Source organism: Paramormyrops kingsleyae, chromosome 1 (genome assembly GCF_048594095.1).
Source record: "Paramormyrops kingsleyae isolate MSU_618 chromosome 1, PKINGS_0.4, whole genome shotgun sequence".
NCBI classification, from domain to species: Eukaryota; Metazoa; Chordata; class Actinopteri; order Osteoglossiformes; family Mormyridae; genus Paramormyrops; species Paramormyrops kingsleyae.
The window spans coordinates 39819994-39847549 of NC_132797.1; the positions used below are offsets into that span (position 1 = coordinate 39819994).

The following is a 27556-nucleotide window of genomic DNA, read 5'->3' on the forward strand; positions in this document are numbered from 1 at the left end:
TAGAAATGCGGCTACATACAGTATACCACAACGTGTTTACCCTACCATTCTATTAGGTGGGCGCCCCAAGTTAATTTTATTTAATTTCATTTTCTATATAGCTCCAGATCGCAACAGAAGTCATTTAAGGCTACCTTTCCGATAGAACAGGTTTATATCTTGTCCTTTTATTAAACAAACTAAATAGCCTTATGTTATTTATCTTATTTACAGTTCATCACTGTAGTATGCTGAAACAACCGGACACGTTTTAAAACAAAATTTGCCGCCTGCCGTTCACGGGTTTTTCGTCACCAATCGTCTTATTTGCGTTGCTCAGTAATTTTTAGCGTAAGATGCGGAAAAGGCTTTTTCTTCGCAATAAATGTTTACTTTATTTGTCCGTAATAAATGCAGACAGACTCGCTGGCGTGCTCTCTCCCCTTGTCATATATGTGTATCAACATTAAATAACATTATACAATTATTTAATAATATTCTTAGTAGCAGCAGCGGTAGTCTGTGCTTTTACATTGAAAAACTGGAGTACTGAATACATTATCTAAAGCACCATGCTGGTTGCACTTTATAAAACAAGATTTTGTGTATTTCATTACGTTGATTCAGCTGCTACAAATTATTAATTTTTTTTGTATACTCTTAATGTAGCATACATTTGTTTTTTATGTGAGTTGCTGGAAACAACTTTTGTACAAAGACAGACTGGGTTATTAAAAATTGCTGGAAATCAAATTGTTTTTTTGCCCCCCCCCCCCATCCGATTAATCGAAAAAGTAATCGACAGATTAATCGATTATCAAAATAATCGTTAGTTGCAGCCCTAGTGGCCAGAACCTTTTCCACTGCACCAGGTACAGTCGAACCTCGGTACAACGTACCCCGTTTATAACGTTTACACCAATACAACGTTCAAATTTCAATGTCCCGAATTCGTGTAATGCATTATTCCATTTGCCGGTATCGCTTAGAACGTACACCTTTACAGCGTAAACTTCGATATAACGTATGATTTTCAGAGGAAAATAGGCAAACTGACCTTCGTTACAATGTACAGCCTCATCTTCCGAGCGCGCGCACAATTCAGAATTGGCTGTTGCCGGCCATCTACATCGCTTAGCAACGCCTAACTGTATGAACCTATCCTCACGAAGCATTCCACGCCGGCCGGACTCCTTGCATGCAGCCCCCGTTTTTTCATGGTTTTGCATGGTGTCATGCTGCCGCATATCAAGCAAGATGCCTGCTAAAAGGAAACAGATTTTGCTGACCGACAAGGTGGAAATAATTCAGAATTATCGTAAAGGGGTTTCGCAAACAAAACTAAGCGAGGATAATGGATTGGCGAGGAGTACAATCTCCACAATCATACATAACGCAAACAAGATCATGTGGTTATTGGGTAATTGTGTGACATATAGTGAAAGAAATTAACAAAAGACAGGTGTTTAACACATGTATCGAAATTTATTTCAGCCAATTGAATCATACAGGTGCATAATTTCGGTTTGACATTAGGTTACAGTAAGACGATTTGAACGATAAGCCGGCAGTGGATTTTGCGTTTTGTCGGCTGTCTATGAGTAACTGATATTAACCTAGTTTGAAGAATATAGTTCCTATTCAGAATAGGAACTATATTCTTCAAACTACACAAGCTGTATGTCATAGTGTCAACTTGAGGGGTGTTTTATAAAAGTTTTTTTATATACATTTTGTGTTATATCATTCATTTTGAGGGACTTGGTTACAACGTACTATGGTTATAACTTACAAATTCTTAATGTCCCCCGAGGTACGTCGTAACGAAGTTCGACTGTACCTTACTTTTGGTATGGTACTTTCGGTACTTTCCCTTTTCCATTGACTTCCGGTCGAGTTCCAGTACCAAAGGTTCCAATACCTAAAGTACCAAACCAGCTGGGGTACTTATTTAGTACTTTGGTACTTTGGGGTGGGACACTTTTTTTGTTGATTGGTTATGCAAATAGCTTGCTGCTGGAACACAATACAAACACCGCCTTAAAAACAGTTGTGAACTCAGAAAACAACGATAAACAAAGAAAAAAAATTGCCATCTGGTCAGAAGAACAGATACAACAAAAGGATCTGGATGGCAGGAAAATAAATCTTAAAAGTATTTTGTTTAATATAGCGATGTCATTGTGTTATAATAAATATAGGGGTATTTATGAAACAAAAAAGGAGTTCATAAATTTCTCACACACCCATCTTGCAGTGATTTAAACAGCAAGGAAGAAAATTATTATGATTGTCTAGGAGAACGCATTCAGCGCTCATGCAAAAGCATTGTAAAGGACTTTGCCTTTTTGTATATTTTTATTATTCATTTCTGATGATCATTTAAAATGTATGTGTTTTTTTTGTATGGGCGTGTGTAGGATTATACACCAATGAATATAAAATGATATACTGCCTCAACTCCCACGCTGGAGAATCACTGTAGGCCCACGATTAATATGGCTGTAAATCATCCTAATTACTGTAACTACAAAATGATTACAACATGTAGTTAGTATTTTAATAACCAATGGTTAATAAATATTAATATGCCTCTACCTCTGTAATAAAGTTTGCCTATGAATGTATTTACTGTATACTGTTTGGCTTTTCTGTGGCGGTCTGTCTGAGCAGAGGATAGCCACTTCCTGTTTGCTGTGAATGGTAACCATATCCTTAATGTAAATATGCTAATTCTGACCTTCAGAGGAGCCCTCTGCACTCTCCCTTGGGAGGGGTACTGCTATCTGTAGGGGTTAATCAATCACCTCTGATTTGCATATGATTTGAATTGTATCAAAATACTAATTAATATGTAAATTTGCCATCACGGTAATCCTTTCATTGCACCAGGGGTCCGGCCATCTTTTTAATTCTCTATCCAAACAGTCTGTTTACAATTCCCCTGGGCGGCATCCATAAAGAAAAAAGACCTAATGAGAGAATTCCTGTTGTTTGAATATTGCGACTGACTTTTCTGGAAGAGAGGCATGGATTCAATGAGAGGGAAAGTGTGTTATGGCGCCTGCCGCAGCCCAGTGGAAGGAAGAGGCCCTTGGATTGACTTTGACTCAGAGACGGAGATGTGGGGGGGGGCTGTGTAGACCCTGAGATGGGTGTTATCACCGAGGATGTTAGCAGTGATGGATCTCTGCCTATCCCAGGGCCCGTTCTCTGCCGGATTGGCTGTCAGCATTTCTCGCCGAGTCAGGGGGGCCGGGGGGGGGGGGGGGGGGAGGGTGGGTGGAAGAGGGATTTCTTCAAAGACGTTTTGGTGCCAGCTCTGAGCTGGCTGTTTTCGGCTGAAATTCTTAACTTTCATGTCTGTGACTGAAAGCAACCATTTGCAATTGGTGAGCAGCTACTTTGATATGTGGAGAGCACAGGGAGGGATGGTCTGAGTGTAAGTCTGTAAATGGAGAGGGTCTTTGTGGGCGGCGCGTGATTTAAGGTGCTATGATTTACACGACAATCTGGTCGCCTTGGTAACACCCCCCCCCCCTCCCCCTGTGCCAGGTGCCCTTTAACACCTGCCAGTTTCACTCATGTATGATTCCTAGTGTCTGCGGGGGGTGTGCATTGTGTTTTTAATGAGCCCCTCCCCCCCGTCTGTCACTGCCTCTGTGAGACTGGGTCAGGTGCCGACACAGTGTCACATAACCATCCTACTAGTGACGAGTGCTGTCATCCATTCCATTTTGACATGTAGAGGGGGTATCATTTCTGCCCCATTCTGCAATAACTGTGCTTGGAGCTAATTTAGGGGGGTAGGGGCCCCTGGGCTAAAGTCATTAGTGGGGCCCTACTTACAGCATAGAAAAAAATTGGGGCCCCTAACAACTTGGGGCACTGGGCTGTCAGAAGAGAAACATTAATATGATCACAGGCCCCTGGACTAATCGACTTGTTGGGAGGGAGTTTTTGACAATAAGATTTAAAAATTAGTTAGGCACGGGTGAGAACTCTACATTTAAAATGTTATAAAATAACGTTTGTTTAGGCTTCTTTTCAGCGGAGGCCCCTGGGCTTCAGCCTGGGTAAACCTGTGCATAAGTCCAACCTTGGTCCCACCAGTCCCACAGTGAGGTGTCTCTCTGCCTGTGTGCCTGCTGTTTTATTGATGCTAGCAGCTGAGGTGAAGTGGCCATGTGCTGCTTTGCCTTTAATAGTCCAGTCGCTCCTGCAGTCAGTGGGAGGGTGATTCCCAATTAACAAAACCTGTCAAGGGTCTCCTGTGCCGTAATTTATCTGGACTACGGCTGCTGGATTCATAGTCTTTCCCCGAGGTGCTTTTGTTGGATGATGATGTGCGGTTACAGAGTGAGATCTGCAAGGGGCACTTGTTAACTATCTCCCTGGAACGGCACTGAAAGCCGCAGCGCTAACAGATTAATGACGCCTCCCAGGGAGAGTTCACCTCGTGCTTTTTAAAGCACTGTTATTTATCACTATGCCAATTACACTAATAAGGGTTTGATTGTGAGATGCGTCTCCCCTGATCGTCAGCCATGCCTCACCCCCCCCCGTACCCCTGTACCCACACGCATGTCACCTACATCTGTGTACCCACCAGTCAAAAGTAGGCAGCTGGGTTTATGTTTACGCAGTGGTGACGCCGATGTTCTGCAGGGTTGGTCTTGTGCCGTGTCTTGGAGATTAGGCTGTGATCTGTGCTTCTCTTCTTTTTGGCAGTCAAAGGCTAATAATTACAAGCAAGAACACAGTAAAAACACATTACAGCTCATGCTGAAGAGCTGGAGATTCTGCTCCTGGTATGGATCCCTGTAGCTGCAGACAACTGCCTTGTGAGAATTGTCCATCCAGTGTTTGGAAATTTTATCAAGACAAAAATCAAGACATCGGTGTCGTTCTGTGTTACTCTTGGCTGATATTGCTGACCAATATTTAAACTTTATCAATATTCAAGCAACATCATTACGGAGCCCCCGAAGTCCCATAGAGTGATTTTTATTTTATTTTGTGCGCACAAGTTATTTTCTTCGAAGTCTGTATGACACTTCGGGGGCTCCGTACATCAGAGCTAAAGACACAGCTACTAAAATAACAGAGATGACTGCACTGGACGATCAGCCATAGTGGGATTTTGTTGGCTCATTCACCACTTACAAGAGGTCTCTTGGTACTGATATGTTTCTAATTCATTATTAAATCTGGTCCGCATATCGATCTTTCATTTTCCTCTGACAATAAACAACCATGTAACAGCATTCCGCTATATAACCTCCTGGCTCGGCAAGTTTCAGCAGCGCCCATGAGGCTCAGGGTTAACTGCTGTTTAAAGCAAGTGCCTTAAAGTTACACAAAGAAACACTGAGTAAACTGCATGTATGGTGAGACTCCGGCACCCAAGATGCATGAATGTTAAAACACTATGATGAATGTTAAAAAAAAAAAAACACACAGCCGCGTTTTATGTGTGAAATTTTCATGTAATGTTTGAAATTTGCTTTCAGAAAAGATTCCATTTCCAAAGTTTCCACATCAGCTCACCACTGCTATCTTCTGCGCCCCCAGCTCAACGAGACAGCCAAGCAGCTGATAGAGATGGACAAGCCGAACGGCGTGTCCGGGTTCAGTGCCGATCCCGGCCTGACGGCAGGTCTGAGTCCGGGGCTCAGCTCCACACCGAATGGCGGCGGGCCGGCCAGCGCCATCAACCGCCGCATCGACGGCAAGAAGAACGCCAAGAAGAGACATTCATTCACGGCGCTAAGCATCACACAGCGCACCGCACAGGCACTCTGCAGCCGGCACTCCATGGAGATCAGCGCGCCCGTGCTTATCAGTGCGTCGGACCCCCGCGCCGCCGCCCGCATCGCCGACTGCCCCCACCTGTCCTCCAGCGCCCCCTCACAGGTAGGCCGGCCTTTAGTCTCTTATGCACACGTGATGGGCCCCCCCGTGAGCGATTCTGCCCGGTGTGATGAATGTACTCCCGCGGTCACAGAGGGCTGGCTTTAATCCGATTCTTCTTGTCGCCACGTTCTTCCGTATACAAGCGTACATTTGTTTTGTTTTGTCTCAGAGAAAACAAAATGAAGAGGCCATAATGACGTGGATTTGTTTGTATGTAGCTGCCAGGACCTGTGAGAGATGTGCGCACGTACACACACACACACACGTATACATCAGATGACAGCATGTGGGTTATCAGTTATTGGTCGGGCATGCGTCCATTATCAGGACTTGGGATATCCAAGCCATGCAAGAGGGACCCAAGCAAGCAGGGATCGCCGTAAGGAGACACACATTCCCATGGTGCTGCCCCCCCCCCCGACATGTAGATGTTTTGTGGATGACGATGTATGACTAACGGTGTCATGTGCTGTCAGTTTTAATGAGGGCAAATCTCATTTTTAATTGACAAGAAATAGAATCCTAACTAGTTAGTACACGATAACTAATATTAATCATATCCCAGGCTAGGATTTGCATAATTATAATTCAGCGTAACAACAGGGCCGTGATTGTAAATGTCAATTAGAGCTGGAGCGCTGTACACTACACAGATGGGATGTTTGCTGTGCATAGCCTAGAAAATGACAGCCCATGCCGTTCATCCACAGAACCTTCTGGGGTTTGTCTCTGCCGGGATCGCAGACTTTCGGCAGGTCTGGTGTCTCTCCAGTCCCCCTGCCCCCCTACCTGTGCTTTATGAACTTCCCCAGCTCATACACCAGAGGCCCCGGGGCTCTGTGCTATGTGTGTTTACGCTGACGGCGGCTTACAGGTGTTGCAGACGGTCGCTGCTGTCTCTGGAGAGACGGGCGCTCCTAGAAATCGAGCTCACTGGAACTGACGTGTCCCAAATGCCGGGAGAGATGCAAGCCAGATAGTTTAGCATGTGGCGTGTGGTGCCACCACACAGAGGGTAGAGTATTTAAGGAAGCCGCAGGCAGGGTCAGCACACCATTACTTGGGTGGCCCCCTCCCAGGATCATTGATGATCATTTCACTTCCTCCACAAGGTAGGTGATTTGGGGGACCTTGGCGATTGCCTGCCTACAGCTAGAGCCCATCCCTGACCTCAGGTACCATCCTGCCCTGTGATGAGGCTGACCACAGCTTTCTTATTCCCACAGGACTCCTCTTGCTCTTTTGTTGGGACCCCCGTGGCAGCAGTGGTGGCGCCCTCTAGGGGCTCTCCTACTCCGGGGGACCTGCTGACCGCCGCAAAGGTGCAGCTGCCCCTGAACATGTGAGTGTGAAAGCTTCATCGTCACCGATGCATCCCCTGTGTCCCTTAGACAGCCGCTACACCCCCTTGGAATTTAATGTATTCTTATTTACTATCGGCTAGATATAGGGGGGGGGGGATTTCTTTAATAAACCACCTGTCTCTCATAGTTACATGACGAAAGTCTGCTGAGAAGCATAAACGTTAGCCCCTCTGCCCCCCCCCCCCCACACCTCCGGGCCGTCCTCGCAGTGTAACCGGGCACACCGCCACCTGCTGTACGCTCCCGTTGCCTTGGCCTCGGACGGTTCCTTTGTTTCATCTGAAGCGCCCCAGTTCTGGCTGTGTTACGTGACGTCTCTGCGCGGGAGGAGCCTGCACCCCTAACATAAACCCCGGCAGTGAGCTGTCTTTACCCAGGGAGGGGGCTCCCCTCATGGGCTCCTAGGCTGTTCAGAGGAGCTGCTGTTTGCTTTGTCTTTGATTGCAGTGTGTTCTTCTTGGTCTCTCCTCAGCTGATGTGCCATAACCTACCCCCCCCCCCCTACCGTAGGCCCATCTGCTGATGCCCCCCCTCTGCCCGCAGATATCTGGCCATGTACGTCTACAGACCCCAGAAGGCCGACGAGCTGGAGCTGCGCAAGGGCGAGATGTACCGCGTCACTGAGAAGTGTCAGGACGGTTGGTTCAAGGGCACGTCGCTGCGCAGCGGCGCCTCCGGAGTCTTCCCAGGGAACTACGTCACCCCCGTGTCCAGGTATCTGGAGGTCAAACTGCAGGGCCCATTCGGGATGAGATGAAGGGGGTGGTGACCAGTGCGGATTTAAGGACAGAGCGGTAAATCCAGCACCTTAATGACGGCGTGCATGTTGCAGCAGTAAGAGCTTCGCTCCTGGGAATTAGCAAAATGCCAACTCAGGGATCTGAGCTGGGAGGGGGAAGGCAGACACATCATGGCCAGCAGTGGAGGAATGAAAGACAGGGTGACATTTTGGAGATCGGTGATAAAAAATGATGGTGGGGTGTTGGTTGTAGTTTTCCACCGGGGTGGGGGGTGACAGTGGTTTGCTATGTCGACACGTCCTCAGAAGGTGCTCCCCCTGGCAGATGCCCCTTGCCAGGGTCTGGGGGTCTTCCTGGGGTTGATAAGGGCGTGAGAGATGGCATGATGGTGTCACGCTCGTGGAGATTCTGTCCTTTATTCACTGTAGTACGACTCAGAAGCGACTGCCCAGACCTCCGCTGTGTGGCCCTTGTTAATCTGGCCCCTGTCCCCCTCCCACAGGGCCTCGTTCGCGGTGGGGCAGCCCCGCACCTGCCTTTCCGGTTCCGTCCAGGGGGGCTCCCCGGGGCACTCGTCACGCTCCCCCGCCGGCCCCTTGCCCTCCTCCTCTTGCCCTTCCTCTGCCGCATCCTCTCCACAGCTGCCCCCTGCCGCCGTTCACCTGAAGAACTGCCTGCGTGGGGTGGGGGGCGTCCAGTCGGGCACCGGACAGACGCGGCCGGGCCTGCAGCTGGGTGAGTGACTGGAGCCCATGTAGAGACGGCCCGCTCTCACCGCCAAAGGCGGCTTCTCCTTACCTAGTATAAAACCACGGCATAAACGACTATACTGTAATGTCTTTGTTGTTTTTTTAAACCATGCTAAAATAACTTTACTGTGCCTGCGGTCAGGTGCCTTAATCTTTTTTTTTTTTTTAACATTCATCATAGTGTTTTAACATTCATGCATCTTGGGTGCCGGAGTCTCACCATACATGCAGTTTACTCAGTGTTTCTTTATGTAACTTTAAGGCACTTGCTTTAAACAGCAGTTAACCCTGAGCCTCATGGGCGCTGCTGAAACTTGCCGAGCCAGGAGGTTATATAGCGGAATGCTGTTACATGGTTGTTTATTTTCAGCCAGCCTGCCCATAGCTCTGAAACAGGAGTCTTGTCCCATTGTGGGTTTCTATTTAAATCCCTTTAGAAAGAACCCTGCCATATATTTGCTGTGTTCATTCTCCTACCATGTCCTAACATTCACTTCAGTAATCGGTTCCTCTTGTTCTTTAATAATGAGCTGATTATTATGCCCAACATTTCTTACTTAGGGTGGGTTAGTGCACCCAGATAGTATTAAAATAAGGGGGGGTAATTGCCGACTGCCGTTGAAACATAAGGAGCAAGGCTCTCTATGGATGGATTTCCTCCTTGGCTCGTGGCAGCGTCTTCAGGACAGTGGTCGTGTTTCGGCAGCTGACCCTGGATTGACCTCAGCCCGCTGCATCGTGTTCCAACCAAACATTAATTTCTTAATGAAGGAGCTGCTTGTGCGCTGCTGGCAGGGTCCCCCTGGATTTCCTGGCTGGCAGGCGGTTGGCCCAGATGGGCCCGCTGCTGTCCGGCCCAGTGAATCGGGTGCAGTGTTGCGAGCCCAGCAGGATGGAGGCCTCCCCCCCTACCCTGGCCCTCTGCCAGCGCTACCTTCAAGCGCGCCATTTGGAGGCAGGCCAGGGTGCTCGCTGGCCTTCAGACGCTATAAAGCGGTACCTCCCCACCCTCGTCTGTCTGGCCCCCTTTGCGATCTCTGCCAGACCGTCTGCCCGTTGCGCTGCGCCCTCTGCTGGACACCCTTCAGGCAGGTCCTGGCTTAGAGCAGGCGTGGGTAAGGGAATGGTAGACAGGCAAGCTTAGTGTTCAAAGAGGTATTTTTCAACTGGTCCATCTACAGAACAGCAGATAACTCAGATAAAAATATCAAATAATACAGACACTTCTCACTTAACGACCCACCCGTTTAACGACTGGTGGACTTACAGTACGACAGGCTCTCCAACCAGTCAGTATCATACGCCGTACAAGAACTTTGGCCATGGAAACGGCAGCGTGGCATCTCAGCATCAAGATATTATGCAGATTAAAACAAAGTTATCAAGTTGGAGTATCTTTTAGACCTTTATTCAGAATAAATAAAGACGATTACCGGAATTTACTCTATACAAACCTAAGTAATATACTGTATATTAGAGCTGATTTCCTCTATTCTGTTTATTACAGTATACAGTACACTACTGTATAAACATTTATAAATATACTAAAAATGTTATAAATGCTTGAAATATCGCTAAGGCGCAGCCACTCACTTATCGACCAATCCGCTTAACGACCTAGTCCTGGGAACTCGGTCATTAAGTGAGGAGTGTCTGTAATTATCCTGTCATTACAAATTCTAATGCTGCTGTCAGAAATATTAATTCGGAGCATATTTTAAATCTCATTTTAAAATGAGTAAGTGATTTGTTTATGTCATCCTTTATGAAGGATGAGAATATATTTAGTTAGTTAAGCCACATTAATACTGTAACATAGCCAGGACAATGTCTGTACCATTCCTCAGAGGTGCTATGATCAGGTCCAGGAAATAACTACACCTCACTGTGCGTGATAAACGCAGTCTGTGCCTAAGGCTCCCAGCTCGATGCCCACAGTTTGAAAGGTTAATGTGGAGTCATATGTTAACAGCAGGTGATCTGCGGAGTCTTGTTAAAACGTTTTACAGCCCAGATAAGTAGCCCTGGAGTAATGAAAGGTCTGTCGGGGTAGGGGGCAGTAATTACAGCCGGCGTCCCTCTGGGTACCAGGTTGTGCCGGACCCCAGCGGCTGAATTCAAATTCACATAACTTTATTTGTCCCCGAGGGGCAATTAAAGGCACACAGGACAGTTGAACAAGGACAGGACACAATGACATAAAGTGAAACAGTATTTGAAAGATGCTGTGCAAAATTGCAGTCAATCAGGTAGACAAGAACTGATAAATATGTAAAGGGAGGGATTGTTAGTGGGCATGGGGGGGCTCAAGTGCAGAATGACTGACGGGTTCCAGTGCAGGGAGGCAGGGGGGGGAAGAGAAGTCTGAGAATTGAGGAGTTGAATAGCCCTGGGAACAAAGGTCTCCTCCTCTGTGTCCTGCAGCCGGGACAGCGGAGCCGTCGACCTGAGGGGAACCCCCGTACTGCGGGACGGAACCCCCTGAGGGGGTACTGGTTGGGAGGACAGATTAGCTGTTCGGAAGCTGGTTGAATCACCTAATTAAAGGACAGAAGAAAGAGAATCTACCTGTTCAATGGGGGGGGGGGGGCATGCTGTCAGGGGGCTTCGATATTCAGTCGGCACGTTCCAGATTTGGCAAAAGGAAAGGACAAGGTGCGGTGTTTAGAGAGTCAGTAAGAGCAGGGGGGTGATAGCGGCTGTTATCCCCGCTTGGCCACGCCCCCTCTGTGCACCTCCCTGTTAATCATACAGCGATGGCCCTCAGCCCTTGGGCCAGCTTGCACACTTGGTTCTGATTGTCCCTGGCATGCAGCTACTCACACTGGATTACATTCGCTGTAAACCTGTGTTTTTCAGCCGGCTGGTATCTCGGCATCGCGCCATGGTCTTTAAAGGTGTCTTAAAGGTGAAGTCACGGCCCTGTCTGCCCGCAGAACTCTCAGGTTGCCGTGGGCGCCCACGCCCTGCTCATCTTGCCACCAAACAGGACTCCTTTTGATGTTTCTTAAGAGCCCAGCGAGCTCAACCCCTCCCCATCCTGACATCTGTCTCTTTTTCTGTCTACCCCCTCTGCAGTACGCAGTCCCCCAGCAGGCAGCCCAGAGCGCCCCCTAGCGGCCGTGCCCCCACTGCGAGTGCAGGGCTCCCCCTCTCGCTCCCCAGGCCCATCGCCCCGCCCTCTTTCCATGCTGTCCCCCACTGCTCGCCCTGCCATCCCGCTAACCTCCGCCGCGGCCGCCATAACCCCGCCCAATGTCAGCGCCGCCCAGCTCGCCGTGAACGGCACGGCTGGCCCCCTGCAGCCCCCCTCCCCCGCTCACACCCAGGGTGCCGTGGCCAACACGCCCAAGCTCGAGGAGAAGAAGGCCGAGAAGGTGAGTCCACCCCAGAGTCCTGCCCTCCTCCTGTGCAGTATCCTACCCATAGGGTTAGGTTAACCCTAACCCTAACCCTAACCCCCCCATGTCTTTCCTGTCCTGTCTTGTGGCTCTTTTCCACTGCCAGCTAACGGTTATCCGGAACTTTCCAACCTCCTACTTAAAAAATTACTATAGAACAGCTTAGCGCAATGGATTTGTATTGAAAATTTACACAGGCTAGCATTTGATGCTAACATTCCACAGTGGTTCTCACAGATGCGCTAGAAAATTAGGAAATTGGCACTCAGTAAACGTCATGATGTACACCGTGTGAACAGTAAATAAGCGTCTCTTTGGGTTTACATCACTGACGCTCTCCAAACCTGGCAACGCCGTGGAAAACCACAGTGGCAGTGGAAAACCACAGTGAGCTGACACCGAGCTGGAACTAGTCTCTCTTCATTATGCGGCTCGGCTACGGCTACGGCTACCAATGAATGTTCACCCCCTGCAGTGTGGGTGTTCCCTGGTGTCATCCTGTGAATTGGCAGTACTAAGTTCCCCACAGAGCGTGAGTCAGTCTGTGTGCCCTGAGCTGGGCTGGCGTCTCATCCAGTGTGTTTCCAGTACAGGTGACAGTGAGTCTGTCCCAGCAAGGACAGGGGGCATTCTGGCCAGTCCATGACCAAAGACATTCACACACTAAGGGCAGTGATCCCAGTGCATGTTACCCCGAGGTATTGAGAGGCATCCCACACAAACCCGTACACACACAGATCCAGGGACTGGTTTCGAACCCACAGCCCTGCAGGAAGGAGGCCTGCCTTGAAGCTGCTCTGGTGACATGTCTGACTATTAAACCATCACCTAAACCAGTGGTTCCCAAACTGGGGGGCACAGAAGTATTGGGGGGGGGGGCGCACCAATTGGATAGCCTCAGGGGCAGAATAATCTCTTCACAGACAGGATGATTAAACAAATAAAGCAGCGCAACATTACAGTAACTAATAATAAATAAACCACTAACTTACGTGTACTATTATAGCATTTATGTAATTTATTTAAACTTTATTTTACCAGGTAAATTAACTGAAAACCAGTTCTCACTGCTTTACGTGATATTCGGGGGAAATAGAAGATAACGCATCGGAACTGCCTGGGATACAAACGTCACGTTCTTCAGCCAATAAGGGCAAAGTTGTGTCGTCATGGAGGCTGTTCCAGTTTGTCCAGCTGACTGAGAGGTGCTGTACGATCTGTCTTAAGTCGTCTTGTTCTTGCAAGGTTTTTGTACCATGTGACATGGTGACGCGTGACGACGTTTAAAATTTTCTACATGAAGTGTAGGGAGACTATCAATTAATGGGTATGATTTAGTATTGTTTTGTGCTATAGTATAGGCTGAAACCTGCGGTTATCATTAAAAATGCGGTAAACGTAAGACAAACTTTAATTTTTTAACATGCTGGACTTTTATTTTTTAATTGATTGCTCTTTTTTCTCCCAGTGGTGAAATTGCACCATTTGTATTTTGTAATTGCATTTGTTTCGCTCAATTAGAAAAGGGAGTTGTATTTCAAATAAAGTTTGAACCTATGTAGTTTGAATGGGGGGGCTCAATAATGTTCCTATCTAGAAAAGGGGGGCCCTACAGAGAAAGTTTGGGAACCACTGACCTAAACAATGAGAACAGGAAATGGTTAAATGTCATATGTGGTGGCACCAGTTTCGCCATGACAGCTCACATCAACATGTAGCCTCACATCCAGTTACATAGCATAGCTTTCTTGGGCTTCGTTCCTCTTTGTTCTGGAACCTTCTACCCCTATCAGCCCGCTCGGCAGAGGCAGACCCCGAGCCCCCATCATGGAAAGTGTTTCTTTTCACGCCACATAACATCTGCCACGGCCACTTTGTTGGCGGTTCCCGTCCTTTGATGTCGTCTCGTCGAGCATCACGGTGCCGGCCCCTTTCTTCTTCAAATCCATCACCATGTTTGGTGGTCTCTAATGTGCCCCCATGCCATCCTCTGCCCCTCCCTTTGTCTCCAAGTGACAGATTTCTTTCTGTGTGAAATTTCATCTGGACGGTTGGTAGATAGAGGTGTTTGCTCCTATATGAACAGGAAGTGTAATAGGTTGAGATGCATCATGTTCCCAAGGTCCATGCAGTAATCTATGGTAATCCCGTAAAGTAAGCTAATCAGTAAACATGCAGCTTTATGAATGGGTGTAACAATAATGTCAAAATAGCAGGTGAGTTTGACAGTTAAGTTGTAAAGATGTCTATAAAAAATAAAAACCACACAGTGAAAGACCTTGTAAAATTGAAGACAGCACGGAACATGTCATGTGGAGTTAATTTTAATAAGATTTATTTGATGTGTGTGTATGTCATTACATGTTTCTTGGGATGTGAGACACGCTTGGATGCACCTGATGAGCCTTGTTACTTCTGGAATGTTCTGTAGCCTCAGCCAGCAGGGAGTCCCCATGTGTTTCACTTGTCCTGGTGAGCAGGGGGCTTGTGAGACTCACAGCTATGATACAGCGGATCAGATATGCATGTCTAATGAGTGGTGCTCATCTAGGAATTTACTCATTTTTTTGTGACTTTAGCTAAATGTAACAGAATCGGTATCAGAAAGATTTTTATTGGCCATGTATATTAAACATACAAGGGATTTGTCATGGTAGGTGTGCCCTGGTATCATGGGCGTAAATTACGGGGGGGATGGGGGGGGTTGTAGCCCCCCCAATAAATCAAAACCAGCTAATACGTTCCCCCAAATAACCATGTTTCCCTCGTAATGGGTGGAGACCTCAAACCCCCCAATATTCCACCCAAAGTTATGCCCTTGCCTGGTATAACATACAATTTCAAGACTATGTTCAGTCAAGTCAAGGCAGGGCTTATGCACAGCCTAACCTGGGCTACACCCCAGGGCCCTGAGTTGTTGGGGGGTGTCAATTTTTTTCGGCTGTTAGAGCAGTATTTTATGCTGTAGTTAGGGCCCCAACAAAGACAGCCCCCACCCCCATAAATTTGGCCCTGACCCCAATGTATAACCTCATTCATCCTAATCCACTGGTACCCAGAGCATCTCTGCTCTTGTCACTGTTTTGCCATGTTCCCCTCTCTGTGTGCTTTGCTGGTTTTTCCTTCACCTGATATCTGTTGCCGTGTTTGTGCACACGCATGTACACGTGTCAGCCCGTCTCCTCCCCCCCCCCCAGAAAGAGAAGAAGGCCGGGGGCCTCCTGAAGCTCCTCTCCGGAGCGGCGGCAAAGAAGAAGTCACGCTCCCCTCCCTCGGTGTCCCCGACACACGATCCGCCCTCCCAGGCCGCGGGGGAGGTGCTGCCCCCGCAGGGTGCCGTGGGCCCAGGCCTGTACGCCAGCCACACCCCTGGCCACTCCCCCGGACACGGGCGCGCCGGCTCCTGCCCCATCGAGAGCGAGATGCAGGGCGCCATGGGCATGGAACCACTGCACAGGAAGTCGGGCTCCCTGGACCTCAACTTCTCAGTGTCGCCTCCCAGCCGGCAGCCCTGCGCCGCTCTGCTGGCCCTGCGGCCCGAGCCCAAGCCTTTGTCCCGAGAGAGGTAGGTCCTGGCACCTGTGACCACACACCACACACTGCTGACCACACACCACACACTGCTGACCACGCACCACACACTGCTGACCACGCACCACACACTGCTGACCACGCACCACACACTGCTGACCACACACCACACACTGCTGACCACGCACCACTGACCACACAGCACACACTGCTGACCACACACCACTGACCACACACCACACACTGCTGACCACACACCACACACTGCTGACCACGCACCAACGACCACACAGCACACACTGCTGACCACACACCACACACTGCTGACCATGCACCACTGACCACACACCACTGACCACACACCACTGACCACACACCACACACTGCTGACCACACACCACACACTGCTGACCACACACCAATGACCACACACTGCTGACCACACACCAATGACCACACACCACACACTGCTGACCACACACCACACACTGCTGACCACACACCAATGACCACACACTGCTGACCACACACCAATGACCACGCACCACTGACCACACACCACACACTGCTGACCACACACCACACACTGCTGACTGCACGCCATACACCACTGGCTCCATGCTACACTTTGCTGACTGCACACACCGCTGACCACACACCACTGATCACATGATGCTCACCGCTCACCACACACCGTTTGCCACAATCCACTGACTGCATGCCACATGCAGTTGACCAAGCACTGCTGACCATGTGCCGTTGACCACATATCACTGACTGCACACTGCTGACTACTGACCACACATTGCTGACCGCACTCGGACATTTGGTCCCCACAGTGTAATATAATCCACACACACACACACACTGCTGCTGTTTGCTTTCTCCCCGTGTGTCACTAATGACCAACATTTGCACTTGGGTCCTGCTGAATCATTAAGATGGCTAGAGTTTAATTCTTTTCTGTTGTCACTGTCACCTTCTGTGGCATCTCTTCAGAGTCATCACCTTTTCCCTGCCACTTTATCTCCCCAAAGCACAGCCCAGCGACAGGCAGGTACAAGCTAGCGCTCAGATTGCTTCTTGACGATGTAATGGGTCAGGTTCTGATCCCCCCCCCCCCAGCTCTCTACAGCACTGGGGGGTGATGACAAGCTTTCAGCACTCAGCCCTCACGTTACAGGCAAAGGTGACCTTTACGAGCAAAAGGTTGGACCTTCCTCCGTAAAGGAACATCCATCAATGAGGAACCCAAGCGTTCTCTGGAGCATGGAATGCCTAATGGATTGTCATGGAAACCACCCAATTTTACAGGAAAGCTCACTGCAGTTAAACGGGCCCACGTCTGTGTTTCTAAGGCCTGTTACTGTTCTAACAAATGGTCAGTAGAAAGTCTTTGCTTCAGCGTTAATATCTACGCTCTTCAATGCAAGTGAAAAAGTCAACGAGGCATTTGAATAGTCATACATTATGTATCCTTTGACCGAGTCGCTGCTATAGATCTCCCATTCAGCACCGGGGCCCAAATGAGTCATGGCGGCGATGAAAAATCATCTATTGATTTTCTCCTTTCTGAGAGCAGCAAGCTGGATGTAGCCAGAATAGCATGGTGATCATCTAGCAGCGATTTTGCTCAATCAGCCAGAGGGCCATTCATTGGTGATTACAGCCTATTTCTTCATGGGTAGATCAATGCAGTCCCTCTCCGCATGCTGTAGACATTTAGGTTTGTATCCAATATACTACAGCGTGTTCAAGGCGGTGTTGGCAGGTAACACCAAATGGCCCCCCTGGGAACTGGGTGCAGGATGTGAAGCCTGATAAATTGAGGGTTTGAGGGACGCCTGTGTAGGTCAGGACTCATCCACTCCATTGAGGATCCTGCAAAGACAGAAGTAAGACAGTCTCCTTTGTCCTCGCTTGCTGTGACAGACGGGGGGCCAGAGGGGTCGTACAGCATAGTCACGCCTCCTCTATCTGAAAGTGTCCAAAAATGTAGTGCTGTGTGACATTTTATATTACATTCTTACGTTTTAGTCCTTTAAAAGACGCTTTTACCCAAAGTGATGTGTAATTGTGGAAGCAGGGTCAGTCAGTCCCTAGAGCGATTGAAGGTTAGGGGCCTTGGCAAAATTGCTCTGTCAGCCACAGGAGTTAAACTGGCGACATTCCGATCACAGGGACAGCATCATAGCCCCCTGAGCCACACACCATCCCACTTTCATTCCCCCTCCATATGGGGCTGAGGGGAGGGATCCATCCACTCAGTGCTAATATGCAGCGTGGGGATTAAGACGTGCAGCTAGCCAGAGGCAGAGTACAGCACCACACCCGCCCGTGCACCCGTGATTATTTCAAAGTTAAATCCGCACCCGCCCGGGCCCGTTAACATTCCGCCCGTTACCCGCCCGTACCCGTGATAAATTACACACAATTATTTTTTCTATGCATCTCTCAACGTGACAAGCGCTAGGCCTACATGAATTTTGAATTGAAACGAAAAAGTCAGTTTAACACAAAGTCAAATCAGATAGATCTAAGCTATCCATACTGTGAAGAGCGTGAAAGAGAGAACACGACGACACGCTTCAGCAAGGATTCAGACGTGTATGTGAATGTTTGTCGAGGCCGTTATCTAATGGTGCGTTCGTTTTTCTCTCGGAACTTGGAAATTCCGAGTTGAGTGACATCACGTCCGACAATCTCCCGTACGAGCTACCACATCTCGGAACAAACATGGCTGCCTCCATGAACACGCTGCTGTGTGTTGTTGCTTTATATTTTAGCAGATTTGGAGTGAGATTATTTTTCCGAGAGACAAACAAACAAGAAACACGAACTAGTCAAACCACATAACATAGAGTACCGCAGGGTTCAATTTTAGGACCACTATTGTTCCTCATTTACATTAATGATATTGACACCATTACATACAGTAAACTGGTTAAATTGGCAGACGACACCAAGGTGGGTGGTGTAGCAGATACTGATCTAGCAGCAGAGAGGCTACAATGGGATCTGGATTTAATTAGCGACTTGGCTGATACTTGGCAGATGAAATTTAACACAGATAAATGTAAGGTAATCCATGCAGGGAGCAGAAATATAAAGTACAGATATTTTATGGGTTCCACTGAAATAAAGGTAGCTGATTACGAGAAAGATCTAGGTATGTATGTTGATGCTTCCATGTCCCACTCTCGCCAGTGTGGGGAAGCAATAAAAAAGGCCAATAGAATGTTGGGTTATATCTCTAGGTGTGTGGAGTTTAAGTCAAGGGAGGTGATGTTACACTTATATAATTCCTTGGTAAGACCCCACCTAGAATATTGTGTGCAGGTTTGGTCACCATACCTTAAGAAGGACATTGCTGCCTTAGAAAAGGTGCAACGGAGGGCTACGAGAATGATTCCTGGTCTTAGAGGAATGTCTTATGAGGAGAGGTTAGCTGAGCTGAATCTGTTTAGCCTTGAGCAAAGGAGACTAAGGGGGGACATGATCCAGGTCTATAAAATTCTAACGGGTCTGGATGCTGTTCAGCCAAATGGCTATTTCAATATTAAATACTAGAACTCGTGGCCATAAGTGGAAATTAGCGGGAGAACATTTTAAAACAAATTTGAGGAAGCACTTCTTTACACAGCATGCATAATATGGAATAGTCTTCCTGCTAGTGTAGCGGAAGCTAAAACCCTGGGTTCCTTTAAATCAGAGCTAGATAAGATTTTAACAACTCTGAGCTATTAGTTAAGTTCTCCCCAAACGAGCTTGATGGGCTGAATGGCCCCCTCTCGTTTGTAAATTTCTTATGTTCTTATTAAAAGTTTTATAAAATATTTTAGCACATTCATAGCAATATTCTTTTTTCGAGAGGCAAACAAACTACAAACAAACGAAAGACACTAACAAGTCTGGTAAAAATCTGAAATATGGCATAATAGGATACTGTTTACGGTCATGGTATTGTATTCTCTAAATCGAACACGTGCAGTTAAATTTATAACTATTAATACATTTAACAAAAACATTTTTAAAGATTTCTAAAATACGATTACTGTTGAGTGTGTAAGCCGCCCTGTTGAAATTACGTCACAGGGGCAACTCGGACAACAAAATCTTGTCTGACATCAACGTCATAAAAGAGGCGTTGTTTCCGACAGGAAGTGACGTTTTTCGTGACGTTTTCATCCGAGTTCCAACTTGGAGAGAAATAATCGAAAGCACCATAAGGTACCCCTGACATACTGAACACACTGTGATGATGACAATTTGTACATGATAGTCTAATTCATAGATATTTTCGCGTATATGTTATTTTTGCAGGCTACAATACTGTTTTGTGTAATGAATTACCCGCCCGTAAAATTCCAGAACATTAAAATCCGCCTGTTTCAGCAACTATCTGCGGGTACCCGACTCGGTGCAGGACTCTGGCCAGAGGTTATCTGTGGATTTGCATTTGCCTGAAATGTTAATGATTCCTGTCCTTCCTCGCCTGATCTTGGACCCTTTGCTCACAGGTTCCGCGTGGTGGTGCCCTACCCCCCCCAGAGCGAGGCGGAGATCGAGCTGAAGGAGGGAGACATCGTCTTCGTGCACAAGAAGCGGGAGGACGGCTGGTTCAAAGGCACCCTGCAGCGGACGGGCCGCACTGGGCTCTTCCCCGGCAGCTTTGTGGAGAGCTTCTGAGGGTCTCTCCGCATTCTTCTGGCGATTCAGCAACAATAAGAGTGCTCATGGTGGGGGGGTGGAGGTGACTTTAGTCGGTACTACCCCCGTGAGATTTCCCGGGTCTCCCAGAAAGGGCAGCACAACCACATGATGGGGTGAAGACTGGATAATGGAAGGAGAAATGGAGGCCTGTCATGACCCTCTCTGCAAGCAGACAGCACAGCAGACTCTATTTATCACAGACTCGAGCTGCTCTTGGGGGTGGGGGCTTCCAGAACCTTCTCCCCTCACTAGCACCACCTTCCGCCCCTTGGACCTGCCAGCACTGGTGTTCCTCCTCTTTACTACTGTCACTAAGTTGCTGTCCAGGAGCTGCTGTGGACTCTATGTGTCCCCCTGGTGGCAGAGCTGCAGTCTGCAGGAGCCTGACAGCACATGGCCAGCATCTGGGGTTGACGTAGGAGGCCCCTGGCCGCAAAGAAGAGCCCCACAGCCGCACAGGCAATACAGAGCACTACAGAGTGTCACAGGATGTTTGTACAACCATCTCTGTAAGTGTGTGGCCGAAGCCACAATGTCATAAGACACCATGTTTTACAGCTATAAATAGTAGTTTTTATTGTGAGCATTTCCATGTACAGTTTGTTTCGAGAAGACGATCATCTTTTTGCTAATCTTTTCACGAAAGAGTGTTTTAAGGAGCCCTGCTGTGAAAACACCTGAGTGTGTTTAGCGCCTCCTTGATTTCCAGATGGTTCTTCTGACAGAGAGACCGGTCACTGTGGGCTGAGCCCCTTGTCAGAAGGTGTGAACCATCATTTACGACAAACGTTTTAACCATGGAAGCAGCCGGTACTCAAAGCACAGCGTTACTATTCTCAGGCAGACAGGTGCCCGGTGCGGGAGAGAGCAGCACAGGTGTTTAAAGTGGCCTCATCACATGGTGTGGCACCGGGAAAGCCCAGCTGAGTGTGCTCTGTAAGTCACATGGTCTAATGATGGCACCATGTCAATCTCGGAACTGTGTTCTGCTTCACACTATTTATCCATCTGTGTTCTAGGAGTGATTATAGGGTTTTGTTAAGGTGAGGGGCATAAGAAGGGTCATAATTCATTGAGAAGGATCAACCTTACCATTAACGAATGGCATGTTTTAAGTCTGTGACAGGGGAGGGGCAATCCAGGGGCCAATCAGCTGTCAGCTGAGGCCAGTGTCCCTGTGGCCCCACCCCTGTATACACCCTGCTGTCTCCTGTGCTAAAGAATACAGTGTAAAATGGGAATTTTGCAGAATTTTAGTTTTATTAACATGTAATCATGTTGGATTAGTAGTTTCATCCATCAGACTCACAAGTCTAAAAAAACATATCATTCTCATGGGGTCCGTCCTCAGCTAATGAAATGTGAGACATGTTGGCAAAACTTCTCCAGCACTCACCAGTATCACTGTGATCGGGCACCTTCTCTGAGGTGAAGCCTCTTAGCCCCACCGTAAATGATCTTTGTCAGTCTTATAAGTGGATCTGGACGTGTGCCGTCCTGCATTGGACTGAGTATGTCTGGCATGGGAGCCAGGCTGCACGCACGGAGCAGCAGTGGACAGTGTGTGGCTCCGCAGGTTAGAACACTGTGCATATGACCAGAAGGTGGCCAGTTCAAACCCCAGGATCAGCATAGTGATTTCATAGTTGGGCCTCTAAGCAAGACTCTTAACCCCAGTTGTTTCTGGGACTGTCTGCCCTGGTTTTCGCAAAAAATGTATGTTGCCTTGGCTAAAAGTGTCTGATAGATAAAAACGTAAATATGTTGGGGCAGAATCACAGGTGTTTCCTGAAGGCTTAAAGGTGATTTCACATCTCCAAGTTGCCTTGCTCTGACCTGTCACATCCCTCTGCTCCTGACAGCAGGGGGCAGCACACATCAAGTGGACACTGTAGGGCAAGTATGAAGCACAGGGAGTCCTAGAAACTAGGGCTCCTTTAAGACTTTTCCTCAGACACGTTCACACACCAGCACACATAGCGATGAGAGTGCAGGCTTAGGTTTTCTCCCAGTGGAGGTAAAGCACAAGGTCGCCTCTGATGGCAGATACATAGAGGGCATTGCAGCTGTTGATCTTATTGTTCTTGACATTCCCATGGATGCCCTCAGCCTGGTTGACGCTGCGCACAGGAAGCGTTGTGTCTGCCAGTGAGGACCATTCCAAAATGTGATGTTCAGCAACTGGAGTGTTTGCCAGATCGTCGGTGAACCTTTAACACTGCTGAAAAGAAATCGCTCTGAATAAAGGTGAAGGTTGCCAAAGCTGTGTGGGTATGTTCCCTCCGCATTCATGATTCCCAGGCTGCCTCATTGTCATGTCAACACTGTCTTGTGGTAGTGAGCTGTGACGTGTTTTCTTTTCCAGTCAAGTGCATTTGAGAAATAAATGCCATTATTTAAAAGTGCTGCCGTCTGTGTCGTTATATGCCTGTGGGTGTGTGTGACACCTCACCCGCTGAGGTTCACACTGCAACATGAGACTAAGAATCTAATCAGCCCAGAGGTCTCTTCTCTATGAAAGCTGCCATTTTATGACCCATTTATGTGTCACATGGTAGACTATCACCAATATGGCAGGACTGCATCAAGATAAATTTATTGATCTCTGTTAGTGATCAGTAGAGGGATTTGGCCAATAACAATAGATTCCGTATAAGTAAAAACAGACAATATAAAGGGGAAAAGGAACAAATCGTGAACAAATTTAATGAGAAATTTTGCAAATAATGCACCACTATGGTAAGTACAGTGCAAATGGCTAATGGACATTAATGCCAGAATATTAGTAGTGTTAGAAGAGGCAGCATTGTAGAGTCACATGGCAGTGGGTAAAATAGCATCGGAAGTGTTTTGTTTTGCATGTGTCTGTGACTGAAAGTGCTCCTCTATTCTGTGATATCAGTACTGAGGGGGTGCATTTTATTATCCATTATGAAGAGCAGTCACATCTCTCCACCACTGCTTCAGTACAGCCTTACTGCAGCTGGTCAGCATTACTTACACCACTAACAGACAGTAGCAGTGAGACACTGGCAGCACTGGATGATGGAATGTTTGTTTACTGCACACCCCAGGAATTGTGAGATACCTCAGAATGAAAAGCCTGCTTTGCCCTTTCCTGTAGAGAGCCTCTGCATTGTCACTCCACTCCAGTCTGTCATTGCCCCAAGGTACCTGTGACAGTGACCTGTTTCCACGTGGTCCCTGTAAATTTTGACAGCCGTATGTAGTGCTCTGAGGTGAATTTGGTGGCAAAATTAAGATTCCTGTAATTCATACTGAAATTAGAGCTCATGTTTTCACTCATAGTTGCAAGAGAGTCATGTATGTCAACAGAAGGAGTGAGGCCTTCAACTGTGAAGTGGTCTCTGTAATGTAATGGTTCCTAAAAATGAAAGCAGCTAAAGCAATAAGCTCAGCGCAGCCAATGAACAGTCAGTTCCAAAATATACTACCATTACAATTAAGTTCCTTCAGTTACTACAATTCCAATACTCCATTACCCTTCTATACAAGTACATTCCCATATTGCACTAACCTTAAATACTCCAGAGTGTTTAACATCTCTTCAGATGAGGCCAGAGTTGCAGCAAAAGCACCATCAGTAACTTTCTTCAAGATATTTCATTTATCTGCCACTTTAGGCGCTTTTCCACCGCACCAGGTACCGTACTTTCGGTACTTCCATAAAGTACCAAAAGTATGGTACTTCTTTTGTGTCGGTTTTCCACTGGCGTAAAAACTGGTACCGACGCCAAATGACATCATCAGTGATCGCCCATGACTGACATCATCACAAAGCGTGACGTGGTATTTCTTTCGCTGAATTCAAACATGTTATTATGATCTTTCACTTTCCTGTAGTCCTGCTTAAGTTTTCAATTTTCAAGCGGCATTGTTCGGTGTTTCGCGTGTGCCCCATTTCTTCCATGCGGCTTGCTATTACGGCAAATACTTTTTTATTCCCGCTGGATCTGTTCATCCGACCATTTGGCGATTAAAGCCTATGTCTCCTCGTTTGTCCATCCTTCCGTTTTACTTTTTTATATTTTTGTTTCTACTGCTTTTTATTTAGTTTCTCGCTGTTCGCTGTGTGTATTTTGTATTTCAGTGGCAGGCTATTTGCATAACCAATCGACAGCAAGTATGTTTGTAAGTCCCACCCCAAAGTACCAAAGAAATATCCCAGCTGGTTTGGCACTTTCGGTACTGATACTCGACCGGAAGTCAATGGAAAAGCGAAAGTATCGTACCAAAAGTACCGTACTTTGTGCAGTGGAAAAGCACCCTTTTATTCAAGGCAACTAAGAACATACAGAAGGGTTACAATTTATGTGGTCACCCAGGGATTCAAACCCACAACCGTTGCATTACTAGCACAATTCTGTACCGATTGAGCTACAGGAGCTCATATCCAAGGCCCCTCTCAATTGCATTGATATCTTGACCAATTCCTCCAGTCTATCAAATGCCTCAAACTGCCATTTATACCCATCTTCCAGGTAGACTGCAACAGAAAGGGACACTCAGACACTGCACCTGATCTCACATCACTATCGATGAAATTCCACTCCCTGACCTCACTTCAATGTATCCACTGCCATCAGCACTAAAGCCTGGGCCCTCTGCCACAGAAAACACTGAGAAGGACCCGTTTTGAGGAAACTGCAAGTGATCCAGTGTCACAAGGAACATTACACTTTTGGGATACAGATTAAATTTATTGGCCCCAGGGGGAAAATTGCTTCCATACAGCAAAAATGAAACAAAGTGCAGAAGCAAAGAGCTAACACATTATTTGCTATTATTCAAAGTAAATCTTCTAGTAAAAAAAAAAAAAAAAAAGTCCCTGGAGCAATTTCACTTTCTTCCTAAGGTCCCACCTACAAATACAAACACCGACATTCAGATTAAGCCAACACTGCCCTCACAGCTGAAGTTGCCCTCACTGCCCTCACTCCAGTGAGAAGCAAATCAGACCCAGCAGATCCCTTATCTTAGAACAGTCTCCTCTGGGTTTGAACTTAGAAGCCTGACCACAGGATACTGTAGGGATCAGAATCATAGGGACTGTTGGCTTCGTTTCAGACCCAAAGGAGTCATGAGCTCTCAGTTCTGCCCGACTGTCTGAAGCTGACCGGTGGCAGGGCCTGCCAGCTAGAACACAACCAAAACTGGCCCAGCACAAATCAATACACTGTGGCATCTGGAGACTAGACATGATGAGGAACTATAGAGCAGAGGACTGCTTTTTACAGCCAGGGTCTGAAATTAAACCAGTGGAGGAAACTGACTTAAGTACCTGCAGAATTGGATGACTATAGCCGTCTATGTCTGAACAACAAGTCATGTTTAGGCACTTAATCACACTCAACAACCCAGCACACACGTTATCTTACCCACACACACATGCACGCACGCACGCACGCACGCACACACACACACACACAGGTTTGTAGCTATATGTTTGTGGGGACTCTCCATTTCTATGGGGAAAACTCTAATCCCAATATAACGACCTTAACACCTACCCCTTTTACCATAAGTAACCAAAGTAAATATGAGTCCTTTGCATGGGCGTAAATTATAGGGGGGATGGGGGGGTTGTAGCCCCCCAAATAAATCAAAACCAGCTAATACAACCCCTCCAATAATCATGTTTCCTCCGTAATAGGTGGAGAACACAACCCCCCCAATGTTCCAGCCAAAGTTACACTCTTGGTCCTTTGGAATTTTTACTTTTTTGATTGCATTCATAGATCTTTATGGGGACCTGACAAACAGTCCCCACTGTGTCACAATAACAGGTGTAAATAAAAACCTGAAAGGTTTATTATTTTAGTTGAATTACCTGTTTGATTTTCCAGAGCTATTTTTTTTTTAATTGTCTAAAATGTTCTCCTATTAGTTGACTGTGAAGTACAGAAGCCTTAAGCCAGGGGTGGCCAATCATATCCGCAAAGGGCCAGTGTGTATGCGGGTTTTTGGGATAACCTGTAGGTCAGCTGTTCAAACCCATGTGTGAGGACTCTTCAGCCAATCAGTCCTCTAATTAGTAATCTAATTAGGGAGCTGCAGCGAAAACCCGCACATTCAGCGGCCCTTTGAGGATAAGACTGGCCACCCCTGCCTTAAGCCGTCCTATGCACTGAGGTAGAAAGGGGAGCTTTTATTTTGATAAAGGTCAACGGCAGTTCTTTTATTTTTTCTCTGCGCATGCCTGTGGAATCGTCAGTAAAGCTACAGGTACTGCGCTCATCAGAAACAGTGGTCACGTAGCCTACGACTAATGTTTATCAGTTAATGGACCCGTAATGAGGCACAAGCTCTTACGGTGGTTGTAGCTTATATGTTTATGCTAAGTATACTATGTTGAAAGTAGAAAATAAAACTGTAAACTACACCAGCAGTCAAGATCATTGCCATCGCATATTACTAATTTACGGGGATCCATACAACAGGTATTTATCACATTGTGGGGGACATTTGGTCTAAGTAATGTAATATAAACATAATCCCCACACATACACCATCAAGGGTCCCAGCTGCTTCTAGAGAATTAGGCTAGATCAGTGGTTCTCAATCCTGCTCTTGGCGCCCCACCTGCCAGAATGTTTTCGTTCCAACCCTACCTTAATCAGGCTTATACGGTCTAAAGCCGGTTTCAAACCGAATGCAGCATACACCACGCTGCGCTCCGTGCCACGTGCCGCGCGCCGCTCGGGGAGCTCGCGCGAGCACTGTAGTCAAAGATGAACTTTGTTGAACTTTGACCGCTGCGCGCTGTGACGCATTGTCTCGCGATCAATAGAAACCGGGCACAGAAAACGAAATGGAGGAAAAACTTATATTGTCCGTGTCTGAGTTCCCAGAGCTATATCACACAAGCGTAGAATCTTTTTTAATGTGAAATATGCATCGTCACTACTGACCGCGAGCCAAAATGACAGGAGAGAGTTTTGAAAACCACGCCTACTCTTTTCGCAGAAGCATCTAGGCGAGCACAGCGCATGCCGCGTTCGGTCTGTAACCAGCTTTAGCCTGTTAAGGACCATATAAGCCTGATTAAGGTAGGGTTGGAATGAAAACATTCTGGCAGGTGGTGCGCCAGGAACAGGATTGAGAACCACTGGGTTAGATGCATGATTCGGAGGCAATCCTCT

At 47.3% G+C, this 27556-nt stretch overlaps 1 protein-coding gene across 1 annotated transcript in view; it reads left to right on the forward strand.

Annotated features, from left to right (window-relative positions):
* The window catches only part of LOC111846858 (E3 ubiquitin-protein ligase SH3RF3), a 77785-nt gene extending 54987 nt beyond the window's left edge, over nt 1-22798 (forward strand). Inside the window, exons 4-10 of the mRNA XM_023817535.2 lie at nt 5554-5895; nt 7122-7237; nt 7803-7973; nt 8502-8734; nt 11827-12125; nt 15347-15714; nt 20201-22798. Coding sequence (XP_023673303.2) covers nt 5554-5895; nt 7122-7237; nt 7803-7973; nt 8502-8734; nt 11827-12125; nt 15347-15714; nt 20201-20369 — 1698 coding nt within the window. The 3' untranslated portion in view covers nt 20370-22798. The remainder of the gene's footprint in view (nt 1-5553; nt 5896-7121; nt 7238-7802; nt 7974-8501; nt 8735-11826; nt 12126-15346; nt 15715-20200) is intronic.
* The last annotated feature ends 4758 nt before the right edge of the window (nt 22799-27556 follow it).